The sequence below is a fragment of the Canis aureus genome, chromosome 6, assembly GCF_053574225.1.
Source record: "Canis aureus isolate CA01 chromosome 6, VMU_Caureus_v.1.0, whole genome shotgun sequence".
In the NCBI taxonomy this organism is placed as follows: domain Eukaryota; kingdom Metazoa; phylum Chordata; class Mammalia; order Carnivora; family Canidae; genus Canis; species Canis aureus.
This window is the reverse complement of record NC_135616.1, coordinates 56,044,843-56,068,183: the sequence shown is the minus strand read 5'-3', so window position 1 is coordinate 56,068,183 and position 23,341 is coordinate 56,044,843. Positions and strand designations below refer to the sequence as shown.

Here is a 23,341-nt window from a genome sequence, read left to right as displayed (position 1 = left end):
TTACACATTGACCTTCAGCTCATTTAAGAAAATATTATATGTAAATATAGGGAAATAAACCTCAACCATATTTATTTTTTTCTCCTCTCCCATATCTTCTTCTAACTATTTCATTTTCTTTATCAGAGTTATCAGCAAGTCTGTCACACCAGACCACACCAAAAAGTCAAAGAACTTGATAAATTCTAAAGTAGATGGCGAGGCTCAAGAATTTCTCTTTAAGGGATCCCTGGGTGGCGCAGCGGTTTGGCGCCTGCCTTTGGCCCAGGGCGTGATCCTGGAGACCCGGGATCGAATCCCACGTCGGGCTCCCGGTGCATGGAGCCTGCTTCTCCCTCTGCCTGTGTCTCTGCCTCTCTCTCTCTCTCTCTCTCTGATGTGACTATCATAAATAAAAAAAAAAAAAAAAAAAAAAAGAATTTCTCTTTAAAAAGGTTTTTAAGTATATGGGGCTGAGCCAGAGTAGTAGAGAATGTTAGGGGGAAAATCAGATTACACTTTTCTCTTTTTGGAGGTAGGACACAACAGTTTATTAATAGCAATCAAACTGCATTTAATCCTGACCATGTCTTTTACAAGTTGCTACTTCCAACAACAAGGTTAAAATCATTTGTGAATTCTAGAGTTTAAGAATAGCTGGAATGGTGATCCAAGGATTGGTAAGGTATCTTCAGGAACAATGATCAGCAATGTCTATAGTTATTGAAACAAATTGGGTAACCAATTACACAATGAAAAGAATATTCAAAATATACACCATAGTAAACATTTCTATACATGCCACACTATTAAACATACACATACACACACACAAATAATCTAGAATAGGCATAAGTTTTTGCAAAAGGGGAAGCTTCACTGGCCAATAATATGGTATAATTTTTCCCCAGAAAGCTATATCTATAGAAAGTACTAGTTAAACACAGAAGTAACTGTTAGGGTTGTTGATTCTGAAGGCAGGGTGTGGGAGAGCACATGGAGATAAATGGAAAGGACATATACCAAAATCTTAACTCTAGTGGAATTTTGGGTAACTTCTCTTTCTTCTTTATTTCAGTATTTCCCACATTCTCAAATACATATTACACGTAAATACTCCAAAACAATGCCATTAAGCAAAAAGGTATTTATTTAAATGACATAGCCGATTTTTCCAAGATAAGGCCTTGTGGTGAAAGATAACTGACTCTTTTAAAAATACCATATGTTAAGAAAACGTTCACCCAAGAAATACAGAAAAATTCTATAAAAGACACCCTGAAAAGAGGTGTTAATTTTTTAGCAAATTATTCAAATATTACTCACTGAAAGGAGGTTTAAAAAAAAGAGGCATATCATACAAGAAACTTTTTTTTTAAGATTTATTTATTTGAGAGAGAGAGACCATGGGGCAGAGGGGGTATAGAGCAAGAAAAACTCAAGCAGACTCCCTGTTGAGTGCAGAGCTCCACACAAGGCTCAAGGCTAAGACCCTGAGATCATGTTAAAACATACAAACAACAAACATCAACTCTGTTTTGAGGAAACTGATTACAGTGAATTAATAAATTCTAAAACAGAGTCAACTAAGCCTTTTAAAAATATCTTTACAGTTTTGTACAATGTATCCATAAAGATGCAACAATGATATGAGTCTCACTGGCTTTTTTCACTATGCTTTCTGATATTTTGTTTTGTCTGCAATTCTTCAGCAGAAACACAGTACATCACTTTCCCTGAACAAAATAATTGGCATCAAGATACCTCAGGTTGGATTCCCTAACTCTTGCGCCATAGGTAATCAAGATCCACACCCAACAGAGTCCTACAGATGAATCTCCAGGATCTACCAAGTCAAATGTATTGTGGAAATACCTAAAGCCTTATGCCACAGGTTCCACAGAGCTATGATCTTCACTGGCTTCCCCCTAACACTACTGGTACATGCTGCTTTTGGGATTTTATGGTAAAATAAGAGAATAACAGTGATAGTTGGTTATGGCAGCCATGCTGCTACTCCTGCTTGAGAAGACAAGATATCTTCTTGCTTTTAACTGACAAACTTCTTCAGACCTCATCCAGGGACTCTGCAAACAATGGGAAAAAAAATTAGTGACATTGCTGCATAATAAGTATTTAGGCAATTAAGAATGTCTGTCACTTTCCTGAACTATCTTTGCCAATTGTTTGTGCCTATCAAGAGGGACCCAAAAACTAAGGACTAAAGTTGTGCCTTCACCACAAAACAAGAAACCTAGGAACCAGATAACAAGACAACCAGTAAATGCTATTAAAGACTTCAGAGTAATTAAAAGGAGTATTATTTTTTGAGGGGAAAGAGGAAGGTGTTAGATATCTTCTGTGTAAGTCATGGGCAAAAACCAAAGGTGGCTGGAATGTAAACTATATGAACGATAAATACCTTTATAAAACATAATGAAAACAAAATCCACATTTGCTTTTTATAATATTTAAGCAACAGGAAAATTATTACTGAAAATTATATGGGTATTCAGAGACTTCCATTTGAAACGCTCTATTGTCTATTCTCTTAGCTTTGGGATAAACAAAGGGTAACCATACAATTTATCAGCCAAACCAGAACCCTTCTGAAAATAAGAAGGAGTGCTACTAATAATATACCTGGACAATATACATAAACTAGAACTGCCCCAGGCAGAGGAGATCACTAATCAAAATAAATATTATCTATATCATGGAGTTTTTACGAATGTCAAGGAAATGTTTAGCATTCTAAATGCGCCTGGCATTTATACTGTATTATTTTTTCATTTAGCAATGTCTCTCATAATAAAGTTTAATGACAAATGTCATGTATTTCTCCTTCAAATAATGAATTTTGCCACCAATACCCCATAATGGAACGTTTTTTAAAATGTACTCTAAGAAAAAGAAAATTAAATAATACATGGACATCACTTTCTCATAACCTGCAATGTACCAAATATCCTCTCTAGAAATACAATTAATACTATTTAATACCATATCTCTAGAAATACAATTAATACTATTTAATACCATATCCAAAACGGTCAGGCTAAGAATTCTCCCGCAGCTTTGTTCACTGCTTACCCACTGTTACAGCTCTCAAAAATGATATGCAGTTACCCCACCCGTAAATAAGAGAATGCTATAATTCAAAAAGAGAGTTTCATACCATCACAATTATGAAAAATGCTTGCAAGCCAGGTCCCTTTCAATTTCCTTCTGCAGCAGCGTTTCTACCTCTCCAAGCAGCAGGTTCTTCAAGTCTTCAAACTTCATTTCCTTGCTGTTAAGCACCAATTACCCACAAACCACAAGTGTGTTAAATACTGCCAACATGAAATGCCAGGACTCTACCCTCTGCTTTCTCACTTCTGTAGTGAAGTTGTAAGGATCAGAAATGGACCCCTTCATTCACAAACACACACATATTCTTTCAACATATTTATATTCACTGCCTCCTAGTGCCAGGCACTTATACTCATTCACTCTCCCATCACACCTTTGACCAGGCAGACAGTATATACATAAAAATGTAAATGTTGGTATGAAATAGATTCACAAGTATTTTTAAAAAACAAAAACAAACCTGAACTTCTTATACAGGCACTGGTCCTCGCTCCTATGGCTACAATCTAAATTATGTGTCCATCCATGTTCATTTTAGTATAAATAAAGTCACCAGGGCATAAGAACTGACATATCCCTCATGCTTAGTATCAAACACACAGAAATACATATTTCTGTGAGTTCCCATGTTGTGGCCAGAAATAAACTCTTAGAAGTCCTAATAATACAACGGTTTATTTATGTTTCATGGTAAACAGAAAATAAGATAGCTGCTTTTAGCATTTCCTAATGACAAATTTATATTTCCAAAAGCAAAAAGCCCTGAGATTTGCCCACCCCAGACATTTATTAATGCCTTTAAAATGGTTGTAAGCACTAACATTCTAAAAGTACAACCTAATTACACTTGAAACTAATATGATGCTGCATGTTAACTATATTGGATTTTTTTAAGTTTTTGTATTTATTTAGTTTCTACACCCACCATGGGCTTGAACCTATAACCCAGAGATCAAGAGCTGTACACTCTATGGACTGAGCTAGCCAGGCGCCCTAATTATACTGGGATTTTTTTTTTAAGTGCAACCTATTTTTAATTTGGAGAGAATCCAACAACTACAGAGAAGAAGGCAATTTCTCCATGTAACTGACAATTTCTCCATGTATTCTAACTACTTCTCCAGTCTCAGAATAAACCACCAGTTAATAATTACTAAGAGGAACTTAACTAGCATTTTCAAAGAATTACAAGTTGATACCTCTGTTTATAGGTGAGATCTGTATTTTTAATTAGGCCAGTTCCGTAGAGCAAAAGTCATCCTCCGAGTGAATGAACATAACAAATAATCAGTGAAAACCACAGAGATGTATGAAACAATCTTAGTTCAACATCTAAATGAAAGCAATACGTAGCAATCAGTCCAGCAGAAAAACACGTTTTGTTATAGATGCTTTTTTAAAAGTCACATGTACCAATCAACTTGGTTAAAATAACAAAAGCAGCCCTTCTAAGCCTAAGCAAGTACCACCATGGTAGGTGAGGAGGAGAGCTCATCCAGGAGGATTTTTCTGTTACATCTGTTAAGCTGAGACTGTCCTACCTATGATACCACTTTAATACAGTTACCAGATTTAGCTTTCCACATTTAGTTCTATGCCATTACAAAATATTAACTTTCTCTTTAGAAATTTCCAAATTTATGTAATAGAAGATATGATGATACATACTAATTTATAGGACAGTGAGACTAGGGTTCAAAAATATTACCCTACTTCATCTTGATAGCAAATTGCTATAGTATATTATACTTACAGCCTCTTTAATTTCACAGGAGAAAACATGTATCTGAAATTCTTCTGAACCATGGGAACTCTCTGTAAATGCAAAGCAATTGCTCTCTGTTGTCCCATCATGTCCACGTGCACAGAATAACACCTTATAGATCGGAAAAGAAGCTAACTCCACATTGTTGGATTGGTCTATAATTCTACAGAACAGTGATGAAAAATAAGATAAAATATTAACTATCAAAGAACAAAAACAGTTTTACTATACTAATGACATATAAACATAATTATCTTAAAAATCACAAAAATAAACTAGTTATAAGAATGTATTAAAATAATCATACTGATACGGCAGTCGAAAAAAAACAGAATTCAATCTTAACTGAAGAACATAAAAAAATAATAATCATACTGTGCTAAATTTGTGTACATATGAATATGTATAATGCATATACATATATACACATTTATACACACACACAAGTTCTTCTTTTAACAATTACTTAATTTTTGTATCTCCTATGATGCAATTAATTTATTCCCAAAGCCAAGTATATACATTGCCTGGTAAAAGCTTTGTCACCCATCCCAAATTGCTACCCTTTTTCTACTATGGCAAAAGGAATGCTAGTACAGAATAGCAAATACTATCCCTGGAGAGTTCATTTCTATTTACAACAGCACCTGTAAGTTTACCTAAGACCTAGGCCACTGTTCGACCAAGACCTCTCTTACCCAAAAGCAAAAAAGGTCAGAGTGGTTCCAAAGTTGAACTTAATAACAGAGTTTTAAGAAGTAAAAGGAGTCTGTGGAATTTCACAGCATATATTTCTCTGACTTTCCCTATATAAATCCTAAACCCTAGATTGACCTAAAATCTCAAGACCACATCAGGATCTCTCTATGAAACTAAGGGGTACCCAGTAGAAATAGAGAAGCAAATAAAAACACTAAGTCTTTGTCAAGGTGTGTTTGGCACTTTGACACTAAAAAGGTAACTTTAAAAGGCGTTTTGACATTTTTTAAGAAATATCACACAAATACTATATCTATAAAACCCTTTCCTGAAAAATTCAAAGCATTTTTACCAAAACTTATAGGTTTATATAGCTATTATTTTAGTACTCAGAACTAAACTAACATTTTTTTCACATTCTAACCTTAGAGAATAGGCATTTCAGAGTTTGAAAAAAGACCTTCAGGGAATTTTATAGGTTCAGGATACATTTAACCTAATTTCTAAGACTTGGTTCATTTTATTTGTTCATTCAGCAAGCACTTACTGAAAACCTGCTATGGACCAGATACTACTCTCAACACTGAAGCTACAGCACAGAAAAATACAAATACTCTGCTCCCATGGAGCTTATATTCTAGTGAGGAAGTCAGACAATAAACCAATAAGCAAATAAATATATAATACCAAGTCAAAGAAAGTGCTGTGAAGAATATAAAGGCCCAATAACAGGGAAAAGAAAAACAGTTATATGATCCGATCAAAAAAGGTTTCTTTTGATAAAATGTTTGAGGTGAAACTGTAAAGAAATAACAAAGCCACTGCGAAACCAAGGAAAATTTGTTCAGGCAAAAGAAAGAATATGCAAAGGTCCTGAGGTAGGAATAATGATGGTGTTTGAGAAAGTACAAAGAAGCTACTAAGACTGAAATGTCATAGTGAGAGAGATCAAGAGAAAAGAGAAGGGTAAAAAATCAGGTCAAGGCAGTAGTTTATCAGTGGCCAGACATAGTAAGAATTTTTTAATCACAAGTGTGACTAGAGGCCACTGAGAGTAGGAGAACATGATCGAATTCAAAGAAACTCAAGGTCCAGATGACAGTCAATATTATTCCTAATTAAGCATAAGAGAAAAAGCCATTTTGCTTCTTCCCTGTCTGATGTAAAAACGTATATCTTTGACTTGCTCTAGTTTTTTTTGAACCACGGTTATATAACAAGGGGGAGACAGGTTTTTATGTTCCTTCTGAACAAAGAAACACAAATTATAGGTATGCTTAAAGTTCTATTTCCATTTATAATATTCTAAGCATAATTCTGTAAAAGCCTCTAATAAATAAACAACACGGTCTAAACCTAAACATGTTTACTTTTCATGTCTAGAGAGTAAAAGTGAATTCACAATAAGTCCTGTGCCTAATTTATGATATAACATCATCACCAACACGCAAAAAATTTTTCATAAATGTCTAGGGAAAATAAAAAAAAAGATTAGAGCTTACCTCACAGAACCTTCTGGAACATTAGGTACATACAGAGTAACAGGAAAGGGGTGATGACTGGAAGATTTCATAGTTGCCATTGCCCGTAAAGCCTCCACTTCATTACGTGGGGAAGAAACCTTCATACATCCTAAGTAGGTCAGTTTGTTAAATAAAACACTATCTTCCTCAGGTAATCCACTTGGAGAAGATGGTCTGGGTGTAGAAATTTCTGAAGAAAAACACACACACCCACTCAAAAGCTAATGGAAAATGTCACAGTATTATTTCACCTACTGCCCAAAAACAAATGAAAAACTGCAAACAAAATTTAGGTCTGTGTTTTCAATTCTTTTGATGTTATGCTACATCTTAATTCAGAGTTCTGGAATTCTGTACTCTCAAAGCCTCTCAAAGTATTCCTACTTAGCTATGACTTCTATAAAGGAAAAAAAAATTTTAAGTTTTTATTTTAAAGAATCAAAGATACAGAGTACAAACAATGTAGAATAGAAAGAAAAAAACTACACTAAAGGCAGGGTGAAGCAGCCTAAAAATAATGAAGATTAAATAAAACTACTATGGAAGAAAAAAACTACACTAAAGGCAGGGTGAAGCAGCCTAAAAATAATGAAGATTAAATAAAACTACTATGGAAGGAGCCTCGGTGTCCATCGAAAGATGAATGGATAAAGAAGATGTGGTTTATGTATACAATGGAATATCACTCAGGGGATCCCTGGGTGGCGCAGCGGTTTGGCGCCTGCCTTTGGCCCAGGGCGCGATCCTGGAGACCCCGGATCGAATCCCACGTCAGGCTCCCGGTGCATGGAGCCTGCTTCTCCCTCTATGTCTCTGCCTCTCTCTCTCTCTCTCTATGTGACTATCATAAATAAATAAAATTTAAAAAAAAATTAAAAAAAAAAAAAGGAATATCACTCAGCCATTAGAAATGACAAATACCCACCATTTGCTTCGACGTGGATGGAACTGGAGGGTATTATGCTGAGTGAAATAAGTCAATCGGAGAAGGACAAACATTATATGGTCTCAATCATTTGGGGAATATAAATAATAGTGGAAGGGAATAGAGGGGAAGGGAGAAGAAATGGGTAGGAAATATCAGAAAGGGAGACAGAACATGGAAGATTCCTAACTCTGGGAAACGAACTAGGGGTGGTGGAAAGGGAGGAGGGCGGGGGGTGGGGGTGACTGGGTGGCGGGCACTGAGGGGGCCACTTGACTGGATGAGCACTGGGTGCTATTCTGTATGTTGGCAAATTGTACACTAATAAAAAATAAATTTATTATAAAAAAATAAAAAATAAAAATTGACATAGAATGAATGAATAAATAAGTTAATTAACAAACAAACAAACCAAAATAAGTTAAAGTTTGCCTTGGCTATAAAGAACCTGCATAGCACCAAATTTATTAAGGAGCCTAATTTCCCAAGAGAAAGTAAACAATGTTAAGATATAACATCTCAAACCAATAACAACAAAAGCAAACCCCTTTTTTGGCTCCTTTCTGGCTTGCTGACTTCTATGAACTATGTAAGTATTTCAGAGATCCTATCATTGCTTCCTATGGTCCTATAATTGGTTCCTCCAATTCTCCTCTCCTTGTTATTGAGTTTCTTTAAAAATATTAAATAAATAAATAAATAAATAAATAAATAAATAAATAAATAAATAAATAGTGAATGAACAAACAAACAAACTTGTTCACTTTAATTCTAAAACAGCAAAGGTCCAACTGTGGTTAGAGAGTATCTTTCTGCATATATCAGATACTATTAAACTCTCCTTTTGCCAACTCTCTCCATCCCCACCTGAAATCCACATTGAGCTAGCCTCTTCCCACTACCCATATCCATACTGCACAAAATAAAACATGCCTGTCTCACCCAAACTAGATCCTTGGACCAAGCTCAAATCCTCATTACCAGGAGATTCCACTTATAGAATATCAGTAAATAATTCACAAGTCATTCCTAGCTCCCAAACACTATACTATAACATGCAACCTCACCACCTACTTTCTTCTACTAAGAAACTAAAGCCCAGGGCACCTGGGTGGCTCAGTCAGTTAAGCATCGGCCTTCCACTCAGGTCATGATTTCAGGGTCCTGGGATGGAGTCCCACATCCAGCTCTCTGCTCAGTGGGGAGTCTGCTTCTCCCTCTCTCTCAAATAAATAAATAGAAATCTTTAAAAAAAAAAAAAAAAGAAAAACTAAAGCCATTCAAAATGAATTACTTCATCTACCATGTTCTTCAATCACTGGAACATGTTTTCCCCCTTTGAATTAGTTCAACGTGCTATATTTCAAAAGGGATAAATAAAATAAATGTTAAGGCTGAATGCTAACATGCTTAGACTTATTATTATATGCATTTTTTGTTAACTTAGCAAGCACTTACACAACAGTTATTTGCAAGATCCTATGATTAAACCATGTTTCAGTAGCTTATGAGCATGACAGATTAAGTAGTTCAAGTGGTCTTACTTATATGTAGTTGGAGTCTTACCAAAAAAATAACAGATAAAAGGGACAAAAAGGCTTTTTGAAAAAATATTTCACTACTCTACGTAACTCACAGATTTGTGTAACTCTGTACATCCCAAACAGAAAAACAGTACAGAAATTGATCCCAAAAAAAGACAAATGACAAAAGAAGCAGACAAAATTTTCAAAATAACTATCATAAATATTGAGAATTTAAAGAAAAGTATCTAATAAAACAAAGAAAAAAATGAAAGAGGACCCAAAGAAATTCTAGAGTTAAAAAATGCAAGATGTGAAATCAAATACTCCTTAGGTGGCTGTAACAGCAGATTCTAAATTGCAGAAGAAAAGAAGAACGTAAAAAAAGTTCCTTGGGATAAAGGAAAACGATACTAGAGGAAAACTGAAGAGTACCAGAAGTTCTAAATACAAGGGTAAGACTTTCTCCTCGCTTTTCATTTCTTTAAAATACAACAGATTTTTTATAGTGAAAAACTAGTATTGTGTAGAATTTGTAACATGTATAAGCAAAATAAATGACAAATGCAACATAAAGTCTGCAATAAAATAAAAGAAAGATCCTCAAAGTATACATGAAGTGGTATATTATTATTAAAACACAGACTTGTTAAAGACTTGGGTCACAGGGTCGCCTGGGTGGCTCAGTGGTTGAGCATCTACCTTCGGCTCAGGGCATGATCCTGGGGTCCTGGGATGGAGTCCTACATCAGACACCCAGCAGGGAACCCGCTTCTCCCTCTGCTTATATCTCTGCCTCTCTCTGTGTGTCTCTCATGAATAAATAAATAAAATCTTAAAAAAAAAAAGGTCATAAGACTCAGAGCAAGAACTAAAACATTATACATTTTAGATATGACTGTATACAATTATAATACAGTAATATACCAGTAATGGGTATAAACTGTAATATTAAAAAATATTCAATCCAAAGTAAGGCAGGAAAAGTGGGGAAAGACACAAAAAAACAAAAGAGACAAAGAGTAAATGAACAGTAAGAAAGCAGGTACACTTATATCCAAACTTGTAAAAAATTATACTAAATGTAAATGGTCAAAGACACTGGTCACCAGCTTTTTCTATAAAGGATCATATTAATAAATATTTTAGGCTTGTAAACCAAGAAAAAAAGATTGGATATTATGCAGGTATTTATATAAAAAGAGAAATGGCCTCCCACAACTTTTTTTTAACAAAACTCAAAATTTAATTTATGGACACTTTGAATTTGAATTTCATATAAATTTCATGTGCACAAAATATTATTCTCCTTTGACTTGTTTTCAACCCTTTAAAGATATAAAAATAATTATTACCCTCCAAACCATACTGAAAACAAGTAATGGGTAGGGTTTGGCCCATGAGAAGTAATTTGATGACCCCTGGTCTAAACACACCAATTAAAAGTTCATCAGATTGAATAAAAAAAGAAAAGCTCAACTGTATGCTATCTACAGAAACACACTTTAAAGACCTAAATAGACTACAAATAATTTTTTTAAAATAGTAGACATATCATGCAAACACTAAAGAAAACTAGAGCAGTTATATGAATATCAGAAATATTAGACTTCAAAATAAGAAATATGAAAAGAGGAAAAAGAGACATTTCACAATAATAAAAGGGTCAAATCACCATAGAAAACTTAGTGGTTATGCCCCCTAATACCGGAGCTTCAAAATACCTACAGCAAAAACTGGCAGAATCAGTCAAGCTGAAGTACTAAGTCTGCTATAGCTTATCTCTCTTAACTAAAAACACTGAACAGAATATAAAAAGTACACAAAAATTTTTAAAAAGTAAACAATAATTAACATTAAAGAGACGAGTCAAAACTTGAAGAACTACCTATACAGTGTTGTTTCCCTTCCCCCCACACAATCTTTTACCCTCAGATTTGACCTAAAGCCAGTCCCAGTTGCAGAACTGTGCAAAGAACAACAAAAATGCGAAAGAAATTAAAAAAAAAATGGGATCCCTGGGTGGCGCAGCGGTTTGGCACCTGCCTTTGGCCCAGGGCGCGATCCTGGAGACCCGGGATCGAATCCCACATCAGGCTCCCGGTGCATGGAGCCTGCTTCTCCCTCTGCCTGTGTCTCTGCCTCTCTCTCTCTCTCTCTCTCTCTGGGACTATCATAAATAAATAAAAATTAAAAAAAAAAAAAAAAAAAACAGAAAAAGGAGTGTCTGCAAACCACAGAGTGGGGAATTATAACTTGTTTTTGGTTTTGTTTCCTCTATCTTTTCTCTCCCAGTTCTACCATAAAGCCAGCTGCAGTTATGGAGCTGCATTGCAATCAATGAGGAAAAGGGATGGGGGAGCACAGACATCTAAAACTTAAAGGAAAAAATCTATCCAAATGTCTAGAACTACCAAGCAAATAGGTTCACTACTGTGATTCAAAAATGGAAACTTTTGAAAAATTTCTAAAAATGGAAAAAATCACTATTTTTTTTTTCTCTTTTCTCTTACTACTTTGTCTTAAAGTAGACTCCAGGCATGCAGGACTGCTAGACAGCACAACAAAACAAAAACTCTAAAAGAGAAATCTATCTTTCTACTTAGAAGAAGGAGGAAAATGAGCGCCAGGAACCCAGAGAGCATGAGACAAATCCCATGGAAAGTTGAGGAGAAGAAAGTAATCCCTAATTTTGTGTATGAACTAATACAAGTTTCAGGCTCACCACCAATGCTGTATATGTGTGTAACAAACCAAAGAAGCACAGCAAAGGTTTTGGGAACTGAAGTGACTTTGGAACCCGAAGGAAAATAAAACTTGCAGTCTGGACATCACCAGGTAGACTGCCTGATAAAATAAAATAAAATCAATGTTCTTCAGAGGATTTTAACTGGAAAAAGAACTTCAAAACATAAGATTTAGAAAGTCTGGAAGATAATCCACTTACTCAACAAACAAAAAACAGAAAAAGGGAACCAACTCTCAAGTGAAAGAAGAATCAACAGATACCAATCCCAAGAATATGCAGTGCAAAAATTTTCCAGAACTTTAAAAATGTAAATGTATTTACAATTTTTTTAAAAATTGTAAAATTGTATAATGTATTATAACCATGCTCCATAATATAAAGGTGAATTCACCTGAAATGAATAAAAATATTGAAATCCTTGGCAGAGAAACAGAAAATGTAAAAAGAACCAAGGTAAGAAAACAGAAAAATAAAATATCTAATATTAAAAATTCAGCAGAGAAAAAAATAAATAATAAAATAAAAATTAAAAAAAAAAAATTCAGCAGAGGACCTCAAAAGAATGGAGAGTAAAGAGTCAGTGAACTTGAACACAGGTCAACAGAAATTACTAAAACTGAAGAACAAAGAGGTAAAACTTTCAAAACAATGGAGAGAGTCTCAAGAATTGTGGAAGAATGAAAATATCTAACATTTTTGTTGTCTGAGCCCTAGGAAGAGAAGAGAAAGTGACTGATACAGAAAAATATACATATATTTCTAAGACACAATGGCTGAAAACTTCCCAAATTTGGTGAAAGACATAAATTTACAGATTCAAGAATCTCAGTCAACTCCAATAAAAATAAACTCAAGTAAAACCAAACCCATATAATCAGAAAGATAATCTGAAAGGTATCAAGAAAGAAAGAATCAGAAAGATATAATCTGAAAAGATAATTAAAGTATACAGAAAAAACCAGCATGTTACAAACAGGGAAACAATGAATGTTCAAAGAAATGGATATTTCTCCACAGAAACTATGAAAACAAGAAGATTGTAGAATAACATATTTAAAGTGCTAAAAGAAAAAAAACTATCTAAATGCTTTTCAGAAGGACATTGCTCCACAGAAACCTTGGAGGATCTACACTAAAGTGCTTCAATGGAGATGAAGAGCCTACACCCTGCCCAACACCCATTTTAAGATGTATATATAATTATTGGGCTTGGACCCAAAAGTTTATGTGATTTTATCTTCAGGTTCAACATTCCAATACTATCAAGGATGAGGATGCTGATAATGAGGAAGAGGAGGATAATCATGGTATTTTATTTGGTACTTCCTGAGGCATTTTACAAAAATACTTAAAATGAATGATCTTATTTAATCCTCCATCATCCCTATACAGCAGATTCTATTTTATCCCTATTTTACAGATGAGGAAACTAAGCATTAGAGAAGTTAAATAACCTGGCCAAAGTCACAGAGCCATAGATAGTGCTTGGGTTCAAACCCAGGTCTGAACTTCAAATATTATGTCTTAACCTCTATGAATGGTCCACAATAGGATGAATTAAAAGAACAACGTAGTTCTCATTCTGCATTTAATTATACAGAGTATCAGCTCTTCAAGCGAAAGAACTGTTCTATCCTCTTTTTGTTTATAGCATTTACTAATAGTGTCTAAAAGGACAGACTATTTATATCAAATTAATTAATCAATAAATGAAATATTTTTAGGGCTAGATATCCTTTCAGCAACCTATCATAGGAAACGCACATCATCCTGGGCATCACCCAGAACCTATCCCAACCACAACTTAACGTATTGTAACTGCATTCTTCTTGTAGACAAAACTCACTGGTAACTATCCAATTATGACTAATGGAGATCTTGAGGTAAGTAGGCAAATAGCAAAATATTTTTACCCAGGCAACAGTTTGAGACCTGGTAAAATTACACACCAATGTAAATAATTCATTTCCACCTAAATATAAATTCAGTCCTCTTCAACTCATACTTCTTTAACCCCATCACCCTTTCCTCAGCAGAAAGAGTAACAAAGAGTATAAAAAAGAAGACTCACCTTTGTATCCAATATTTTAGTATACTGCAATAAACTAGCAAAGATTCCCTGTTAGAGTTGCTCCAAGTAGCCAAGATATAAGATCATCAAATGACAAATTGAACAAGTTATCATGATGTTTAAACAAAAGCTTTCATCTGTCTAGTTTTATAACGAAAAACAACATACCTTAAATGTTTATTCTAGGCCATTTAAATCTAGATAATTTCCATACAGTCCCTTGTCATTAAATGTGTCATTTTAAACCAGCCACAATAATTCTGTTAAGCAAAACTGTGTTGACTGCAACTAGGAAATGGCAGCTGAAACATCTTGTCTTAGTCTGTTAAGGCTGCTGTAACAAAATACCACAGACTGGGCAGTTTATAAACAGCAGACATTTACTTCTCACAGTTCTGGATGCTTGAAAGGCCAAGATCGAGGGACTGGCAGATTTGGCATCTGGTAGGAACCCACTCTCTAGATCATAAACAGCACTTTTTCACTATATCCTCAGAAGTGGAAGGCACAAGCTAGTTTTCTGAGGTCTCTTCTATAATGGCACTACTCCCAATTATGAGGGTTGCACCTCCATGACCTAACTACTTCCCAAATGCCCTACCACCTTCTGGGTTAGGATTTCAAAATGAATTTTGAGAAGGACAAGAATATTCAGATGTTTTACTATTGAAAATAAAAACTACAAGCCATTTTAAAAGAATAATTTATTCCAACAACCCATCAGAGCTACATTAGAATATAAAAGGTATTTCCTTCTTTCAATTAATACATTAATTATATAATTATTAAAATAATTATATAAGGGTGCCATCAGTGTGCTTTGGGCTTCTTGGAAGGAGAAGAGATTTAAGAAATTCAAAAGATAAAGCACAATGAGTAATATAATCTCTCACAGTCTCTTAATCAAGAACAAAAATTAATACTTTTTAAGGCTGTTGCTAAACTTGTATTTTTACTTAAAATATATATACATAACTGTTTAGTTTAAGTTCCCTTGAACTTAATTCTAGCTGCATGACTATATATTGAGACCTATAAGTATTTATAGTGAATTACCAAACCAGGGCATTTTACTGAGGACCCAACACATTACAAATATCTTCTCCTAGTCTATCAGTAAGCCATATTTATTACATAGAGTAGCTGAGAATGTGTCAGTGGAACAGAGTAAAAAAAAAATAAAATAAAAACAAAAACTTGAAATTTTTGGTGCCTGTCACTAATGGTCCATTTGGAGGAAATCCCATGAGTATGATATATGAATGGGTTTTTTTAATGTTAAAATGTGGTTGTCTAAAAATTTAATTAAAATGCAAATCAAAGCCAAGAAATCCATTTATTATGGTACCATTCTCATTAAGAAGATTTAAGTTTTTATGTATTAAAATATAACTAGCAGGGTATCCAGGTAGCTTAGTCAATTGAACATCTGACTCTTGGTTTCAGCTCAGGTCATGATCTCAGGGTCATGTGATAGAGCCCCAAGTCAGATTGCTCATTTAGCAGGGAGACTGCCTGAGATTCTCTCTCCCACTCTGCCCCTCCCCACACCACGCATTCACTCTTTCTAAAATAAATAAATAAATATATATATATATATATATATATATATATATATATACATATTTTTTTTTAGAACAGATATAACTATCTTTTTTTTAATGATGTGGCTGTTCCTACCCAATCATAAAGACATTCTCCAATATTTCCTTCTTATAGGCTTATTTGGAGTAAGTATTATAGTATTGTGTAGCACTTTGGCCTAATCTATATTTACCATATAGCAACATTCAGAAACGGATCATTGGCTCTGAGTCAATCAGGATAATTCCATCTTGTCTGTAAGTGTGATTTCGGGGTTTGAATGTAACCATCAGTTACTATCAATTTAGGTGATTACCTTGGCTACTAGAAAATGGTTCAATGTAGGGAAACTTGCAACTTTTGTTCAATAGGTAAAAAAAGAGAGCCTTTCCACTCTGCCACCAGCCATGAACAAATCACCTGGCTCTAGTTACCAATTTTTGCTGCTAACTACTTTATGACCATAAAGGAAGCCACTTCGAAAGGTGACATGGAGAAGATCAAAGCTGAGTAGTTTACAAAAAACACTATCAGAGCCCAGATCAAACAACATCCCTAGTGTCTAACTCAGCTTAAGTAGGAGTTGGCTTTGGTTTGGTTTGGCTTTTTTTTATACTCAAAACGATTTTGCATTATAAGCTGGTATTTCTACTATAAATCCCATTCAATCACAAATGTATTTATTACTTAATACACTGATGGAATTGATATGCTTTTTTACTTAGAATTTTCACAAATGATAATCTAAAATAACTGTAGCCAAACTAAGTAAAAAGGTATATCACATCAAAGATAGCGTCCATTACACTATTTCCAGATACACAAGAATTTATTCAATTGTTCAGTATTTCCTAAGTGCCTACTATGTGCCAAGTGCTAAGAGTAAAATAAAGACCCAGATATAGTCCCTGTTCTCAAATAACACTGACATTGATTTCACATGTAGAAAAATGTAAGAACCAAAATGGGAACTGTTGACTAGAACCAAAAACCTGGTGGCTGGTAGCCCTGATCTTAGAAAACAAAATGAAAAGGACTTCTAAATTTTCATCTTAAAATTTTCATGATCACTTTATCCCATTTCTCTTACGGTGTTTATAGTACCTGTATTTGAGGGATCCAAAATTAATTGAAGCGATGGCTTATTTGTTTGACTGGTTGAAACATCTCCAAATGAATGGTCTGAAATCTCACTGGAACTTTGACAATCAACAAGATGACTGCTTTGCCCTTTCTCAGAATCTCTCAGAATCTCTTCCATGGCTTTCTCCAATTGTTCATCACCATTAGAAACTACCTATAAGGAAAGCAAGACAATTCTGTTTCAATCATACTATGGTTCTGGGGCTTAATGAAAATATTTTATTTCTAGAAGATATTAAAACAAGCTAAATTTTAAATTTAAACATAAATTACTAAATACCAAGAACTTATACAGTTGCACCTAACTATATCTGATCCAAGATCTAATTTACAGAGATTTTTCCTTCCTTTCCTTTTCTTTTTTTCCTTAAGAACACATTCTAAAAACCAAGTAACCTTAAATTTATGTGTTTTACAGGGAAAAACAGTTAAGTTTAAATAGAGTGCTTACTCTACTATTTAAAAAGTCATATTTCTTGTTATCATAGCATAATATATTTGTGATTTCTTTATAAATTCTGCTTGCGTGCTGCCAAGAGGAGTATTGGAAATTTCCTAACATTTAAGTTGACTCATCCTTCTCTCAAAAGCAGGTGAAACACAAAGCCTAATAAATGTTTTAAACATATTAATACTAAAATCCAGGTATTTAAATAAATTTAAATAGTTATTTAAATACAGATATACTTAAATTTAAATAAAACCATTGATTGCTTTAATATACTTATAAAACCATATATCCTCAACATAATGTAAATGCGTATTTAATAACGTAATTTTTATACAATTTTATTAGATTGATATATACTTTTGATGCCATAGTTAATACAAAATAGAAGTTATAAACAATATATAGTACTTTCAACTAGTTTCTCTATTCCTGCTTTTAGAAGGTGGTTATGCAATTCTCAAGCATGTATACCTGGGTTTGTTTAATTCTTTACCTTTGAGTTAGGAAAGACAACAAAAATGAAAAAGGATCATTTTTGTTTGAGTAAAAATATAACTGCTAAAAATATAAGACATATGCCTAAAAAATATTCAGACAAGTCAACTGTTAAATCACATGCTAGAGCATTGCCAGTTGACTTAAAACATAAAAACCATAAAGTTATTTCTGAAGTAAAAATAAATATAACTTTTATATAATTAACTTTAAAAACTCAACAGTAAGAGAGACAAAAATATCCAGGTAATGGTTAAGTCTTATGTAAATTTAAGTCTAATTCCCCAATTACCCTTTCCTATTTTCCCTTCTATTCCTTCTTTCTAAAATTCTGAAATAAAATATAAATAACCAAAAGCAAACTTTAAAAATACAGAAACCAAATAATTAGCCTATACAAAAAATCAAACACTGATGCTATTCAAGGTAGGTATTGAGAAAAACCTTTGTATTTTACACACCTCTTGAGATCAGTCTTACCTCATGACTAAAAAACAATAATTTAAAATAGTACCATTTGTAGAAAGGAAGGAAGGAAGGGAGGGAAAAGGGAAAAAAAAGTGGAAAGAAAAGGAAAGAAATACCTTCAGTTCAGGTTTTTCATCATCTTTTGCAGAAGTATCATCTGCATGCTGAGGAACCAAAACAAACTCTTCACTGTTCAGTGTAGCCACAGAATCCGATGACCCACTAACCTTCTGTAATGAAGCTCTGACCTCCATTTCAATTCTACAGACTTCTCTTTCCACATCCACCTAGTCAAAAACCACAGGGATTTAAAATATACATATGTTATGAACAAAAACATGAACTATTAAGTACCTGATCAATACTTAGCCTTTAAAAATGGTTCATGTGAAGAATTCTGCTGGCTAGGTTAATTATCTCAAAACTAGAGAGGCTACCTTCTTGGACTGGGCTGCATAATGGAAATGTACTCTCTTTGCCCTGTGTTTCCAGACTAAGAGAACTATATTATTCGCTGAAAAACAATACAGACCCTCCCATGTCACAACGAAACAGATTTACTACTGTTTGACTCTGTATTTCTCCAAGAAATAATATTTTTGTTTTTTAATATATAGAATTAAGCATGATACTAGAAACCAAATTCACTCACACAAATATTCACTGAAATTACTTTATAATTAAATCAAAATGTTTCCAAAAACTTATCTCAAGACCAGGTATTGTACCTTAAAATATCTCATCTGTGCCACTGAGGTTGACCGATTAATAAAGAATTCAGCACCCTAAGCCATGTATCTTTTCTTTTCCAGACACATTATCACTTATCAGCACAAGGAAGGGGGAAAAGGCCAAGGCTTTCACATTGCATTCATGTGGCAAACAATGTTTTTGTCATCAAATATAGTGTAATTCTGTTTTCTGGATAGATCTGTACAGCACAGAAACTCAACATTGTCTATCACTTCCAGAAGTTTAAATATTCACAGAACTAATTTTAACTGAACTTGTATACTATATAACATAGTACCCGGCACTGGGGTTATATGAGTGAATAAGGCAGACAAAGTGTCTGCTCTGCCAGAGCTTATACTAGTAAGAAAACAAGCAAGTAAGCAAATAAGGCAATTCTGAATCACTCTAAAGGCTATGAAGAAGATAAGTTACTACGACAAAGAATCGCTGTAAAAAGTATAGGGACAACTTTAAGTTAAGGTGATAGGAAAGGACTCAGAAATATTTGAGCTGAAATGTAAAAGATAAAAAAGAACCATGTATTAAACAATCTGTTCAGTGACCAAAGGTTAACGTGATAGAGGGGTAAGACAAGTAAACTGGAGCTAAATAACACAGGACTCTAACTCTGCTGATCCACACTGTTCTTTGCCTCATATAAATATAGCTGCAATATCTCATTTTGCCTTTAGGTGACACTAACACCATTATTCTTGGCCAAAAGAACGCTTTACTCTAAGCTTCAGGTTACACTTTAAAAAATTAATTACTTCCATCTTTATCAAAACTCAAAATTTCCAATAATATCAAAACAAAGAATTATTTGTTCTAGGATTGTGTAATTAGCTAGCCATCATTTAATTCTATTTGAATTAAATGAATATCCTTCCTTTTAACTTTTAAATCCTTCCAATTCCTCCAAAGGTTTTTTATTTTGCAGGTAATGTTTCCAAAAATGTAGTATGTATTAGAGGCTATGTCTTTACCCTTCCAGGGTAAATACCCTTCATTCTGTCCCATGAATCTTAGATTGCCAAGATGCTACACATTCCAGTGTTCTTTCTGTGGCCAATCCTTCTGCAAGCCCAAGCTGCTACTCCTAGACTTAACATCTAAATGTTAGAAATTCCCCCAAATTCAAGTCCTGAGCCTTTTTCTGACTCCTTGCCACACACACTAAGTAATATCTCTCATCACCATGTATTTAAATACCATCTATATTCTAACAGTCTCCCAAATAGAAGTTTTCCAAAGAAAGATTTCCAAAGAAATCTTTTAGAGACTGTTAGAATATAGATGGTTTTCTATCCCAACCCAAACGTCCTCTACATTTCTTATTTGGAATCCAACTTTCTGCTTTATATTTCCATGTGGAATTCTAATTAGTACCTTAAACGTGACCCAAATGGAATTCCTAATGCCTCCTCCAAACTTGTTCCTTATTCAGATCTTCCATTTCAGTAAATAACACCACTTTCTACCAAGTTGCTCAAACAAGAAATCTGAGTATCATTCTTATTAATTTAACTCTATTTCTTCATTCCTCATTTCAGCAAGTCATGTTAGCCCCACCTCCAAAATAAATCCTGTATCATTCTCATTTCTTCATGGCCATTTTTACCAACCTAATCCAGGCAGTGTTCTCATCCACTAAAAAAGTCTCCTAATCCATCTCCTACTACTCCAGGTTTCTCTTTCCCTAATCCCTTTTCACAGAGCTGCCAAAGAAATCTTTTGGAAAATAAATTAGATTACATTAAAGCTCCATTCTAAAATCTTGTCACTAAAATTCAAACTAAATCCAAACTACTTGCCAGGATTTACAAAGCCAAACAAAGTGCCCCTGTCACTTTACCATTACAGTTCTTTAATTACAGGAAGTTCTTTCTCATCTTAGGGTCTTAGCACTTGCTTCCTACTTTCATATGGCTAATTCCTACAAGTATCAGCTTTCATTCATCCGTCCAACAAATATTTAATGAGTATCTACTATGTTTTAGAAACTATAATGGGACTGGAGACTAAAATGATAAATGAGACTAATATACTCCCAGTCTTCCTAGAACTAACATTCTTATGGAAGAGAGAAATAACATAGAAAAAATAAATCAGGATCCCACACTGAAATGTATACTATAAAAGGTAATGAGAAAGTAGGAGGCAATATGGACCCCGTTGACATTTGGGCTTACTAAGAGTGAGTAAGCCATAGAAAGAACCAGGGAAAAGAACTTCAATTAGAATAGAAGAAAGAGCAAATACAAAAAGCCCAGGTAAGAGAAAAGGCTTATGAGAAAGGAGACCTTGATCGATAGATCACAATGAGCATGGGTGAGAGCAAAAAGATGAGATATGTAAAGGAAGACAGGGAAGCCTAAGGCCACCCCTGATGCTAAGCCTGTCTAAATAAACCCCCACTCTAATTCCAACTCTCTGTTAACATGGGAATATCAAGTGCCCAATGTAATACCTAGTACAGAGTAGATATTCAATAAAGGTGTTGAACAAATTATTGTTAAAAGCATTAATCAGGCTAAAGTTCTCACAAATAACAAACATAGAACCAGGATTCAAAACAGGTATTCTGATTTCAAAGTACATGCTCTGAGCCACAACATTATACCATCTCATTTAGTTTCCTCACCTATTCCTAGACTCCAAGGATTGGTATCTGTCACAATGCACACAGAACCTTCTCTATGCCTCTCCTCCCTCCATCAAGTTATGTCTTCCCCCAAGACATTCTTCTTAGGCAAGTGATAGTTAACCTGGCCATTAACTCTAAATCAGCATGTTAATGAATACTAATAATTCCTCCATTCAAATAAGAGGTCCTTTTTTTTTTAATATTTATTTATTTATTCATGAGAGACACAGAGAGAGAGGCAAAGACATAGGCAGAGGGTTAGAAGCAGGCTCCATGCAGGGAGCCCAATGCAGGACTCGATCCTGGGATCACACCCTGAGCCAAAGGCAGATGCTCAACTGCTGAGCCACCCAGGCATCTCAAGATGTCCATTTTTAAGAGGTTTTCTTTAGCCCAAGAGAATGTTAGATATTCTGCTAGGCTAACAAGAAAACTATCAGTTTACCAGAATTAAGACAGCTCTCATTACTAGCATCAAATCCTGCCTCTAAGGGCCTCAGGGATACTTTCAGAAGTTTGTCTAATGCTATCTTATTGAACATTTCTTTGAATTTCAATGCAGATGCTTACTAAATCTGCACACAAACACAAAAATCTGAGAATTTTGTGCAAAGCCAACACTTTAAAATATTTCAACAGGCAGGAAATAAGATTTAAATAGGGAAAGTACAGCCTTCAACAAATGGTGCTAGGACAATTAGATATTCACATGCAAAAGAATGGAGTTGAACCTTTACCTCACATCATACACAAAACTTAATTCAAAATGGACCACAGACCTAAATGCAAAAGCTAAAACTATAAAACTCTTAGAAGAAAACAAGAAACATAACAAGAAACATAAATTTTTATGTCCTTGGGTTAAGCAATGATTTCTGAAACAACACCAAAAGCACACTGGCAAAAGAACAAAATAGATAAATTGGACTGTATTGAAATTTAAAATGTTCATGTTGAAAATGATACCATGAAGAAAGTAAAACTAAAAACGACAAGAGGAGGAAATACTTTCAAATCATATATCTGAAAAGAATCTTGAGTCCAGATTGCATGAGGAACTCTTACAACTCAATAATAAAAAAGACAAATAATCCCAACTTCTGGTTTCAGCTAAAAAGCTTGGAAGTCATCACTCCTTTCCTTACAAGAAAAGTTTGGACAAACTAAGTATCAATAGCTTCTCTTGGATCCATCAGAGAACTGAGTTCAGGAGACAAACTGCCATCCCAACATCGGGAGAGACAGGCAATCCAGAGAAAGACAGCAAGTCAGATCTTACCTGAAGAGGAAGCTGTTGGAGCCATAAACTGGTAGGAACACTTAAATGATCATTTTGACAAACTGCTGGAGGCTAAGTGTGGAATTTGGGTGTGGGGTGGGAGAGTGGGTTGAGGAACAGTAACTTGAAATTTGTGTATATTAAATTGGTGCTTAATAATAATAAATGTC

At 34.3% G+C, this 23,341-nt stretch overlaps 1 protein-coding gene across 6 annotated transcripts in view; it reads right to left on the bottom strand.

Moving 5' to 3' along the window:
• Nucleotides 1–23,341, bottom strand: part of RABGAP1L (RAB GTPase activating protein 1 like) — a 735,225-nt gene that overhangs the window by 657,247 nt on the left and 54,637 nt on the right. For all 6 annotated transcript variants that reach the window (XM_077901749.1, XM_077901744.1, XM_077901747.1 and 3 more), the window contains 4 exons: nucleotides 18,627–18,797; nucleotides 17,058–17,250; nucleotides 7,081–7,291; nucleotides 4,868–5,042 (listed from right to left, as the gene is read on the bottom strand). In XM_077901749.1, the coding sequence (XP_077757875.1) occupies nucleotides 4,868–5,042; nucleotides 7,081–7,291; nucleotides 17,058–17,250; nucleotides 18,627–18,797 (750 nt within the window). The remainder of the gene's footprint in view (nucleotides 1–4,867; nucleotides 5,043–7,080; nucleotides 7,292–17,057; nucleotides 17,251–18,626; nucleotides 18,798–23,341) is intronic.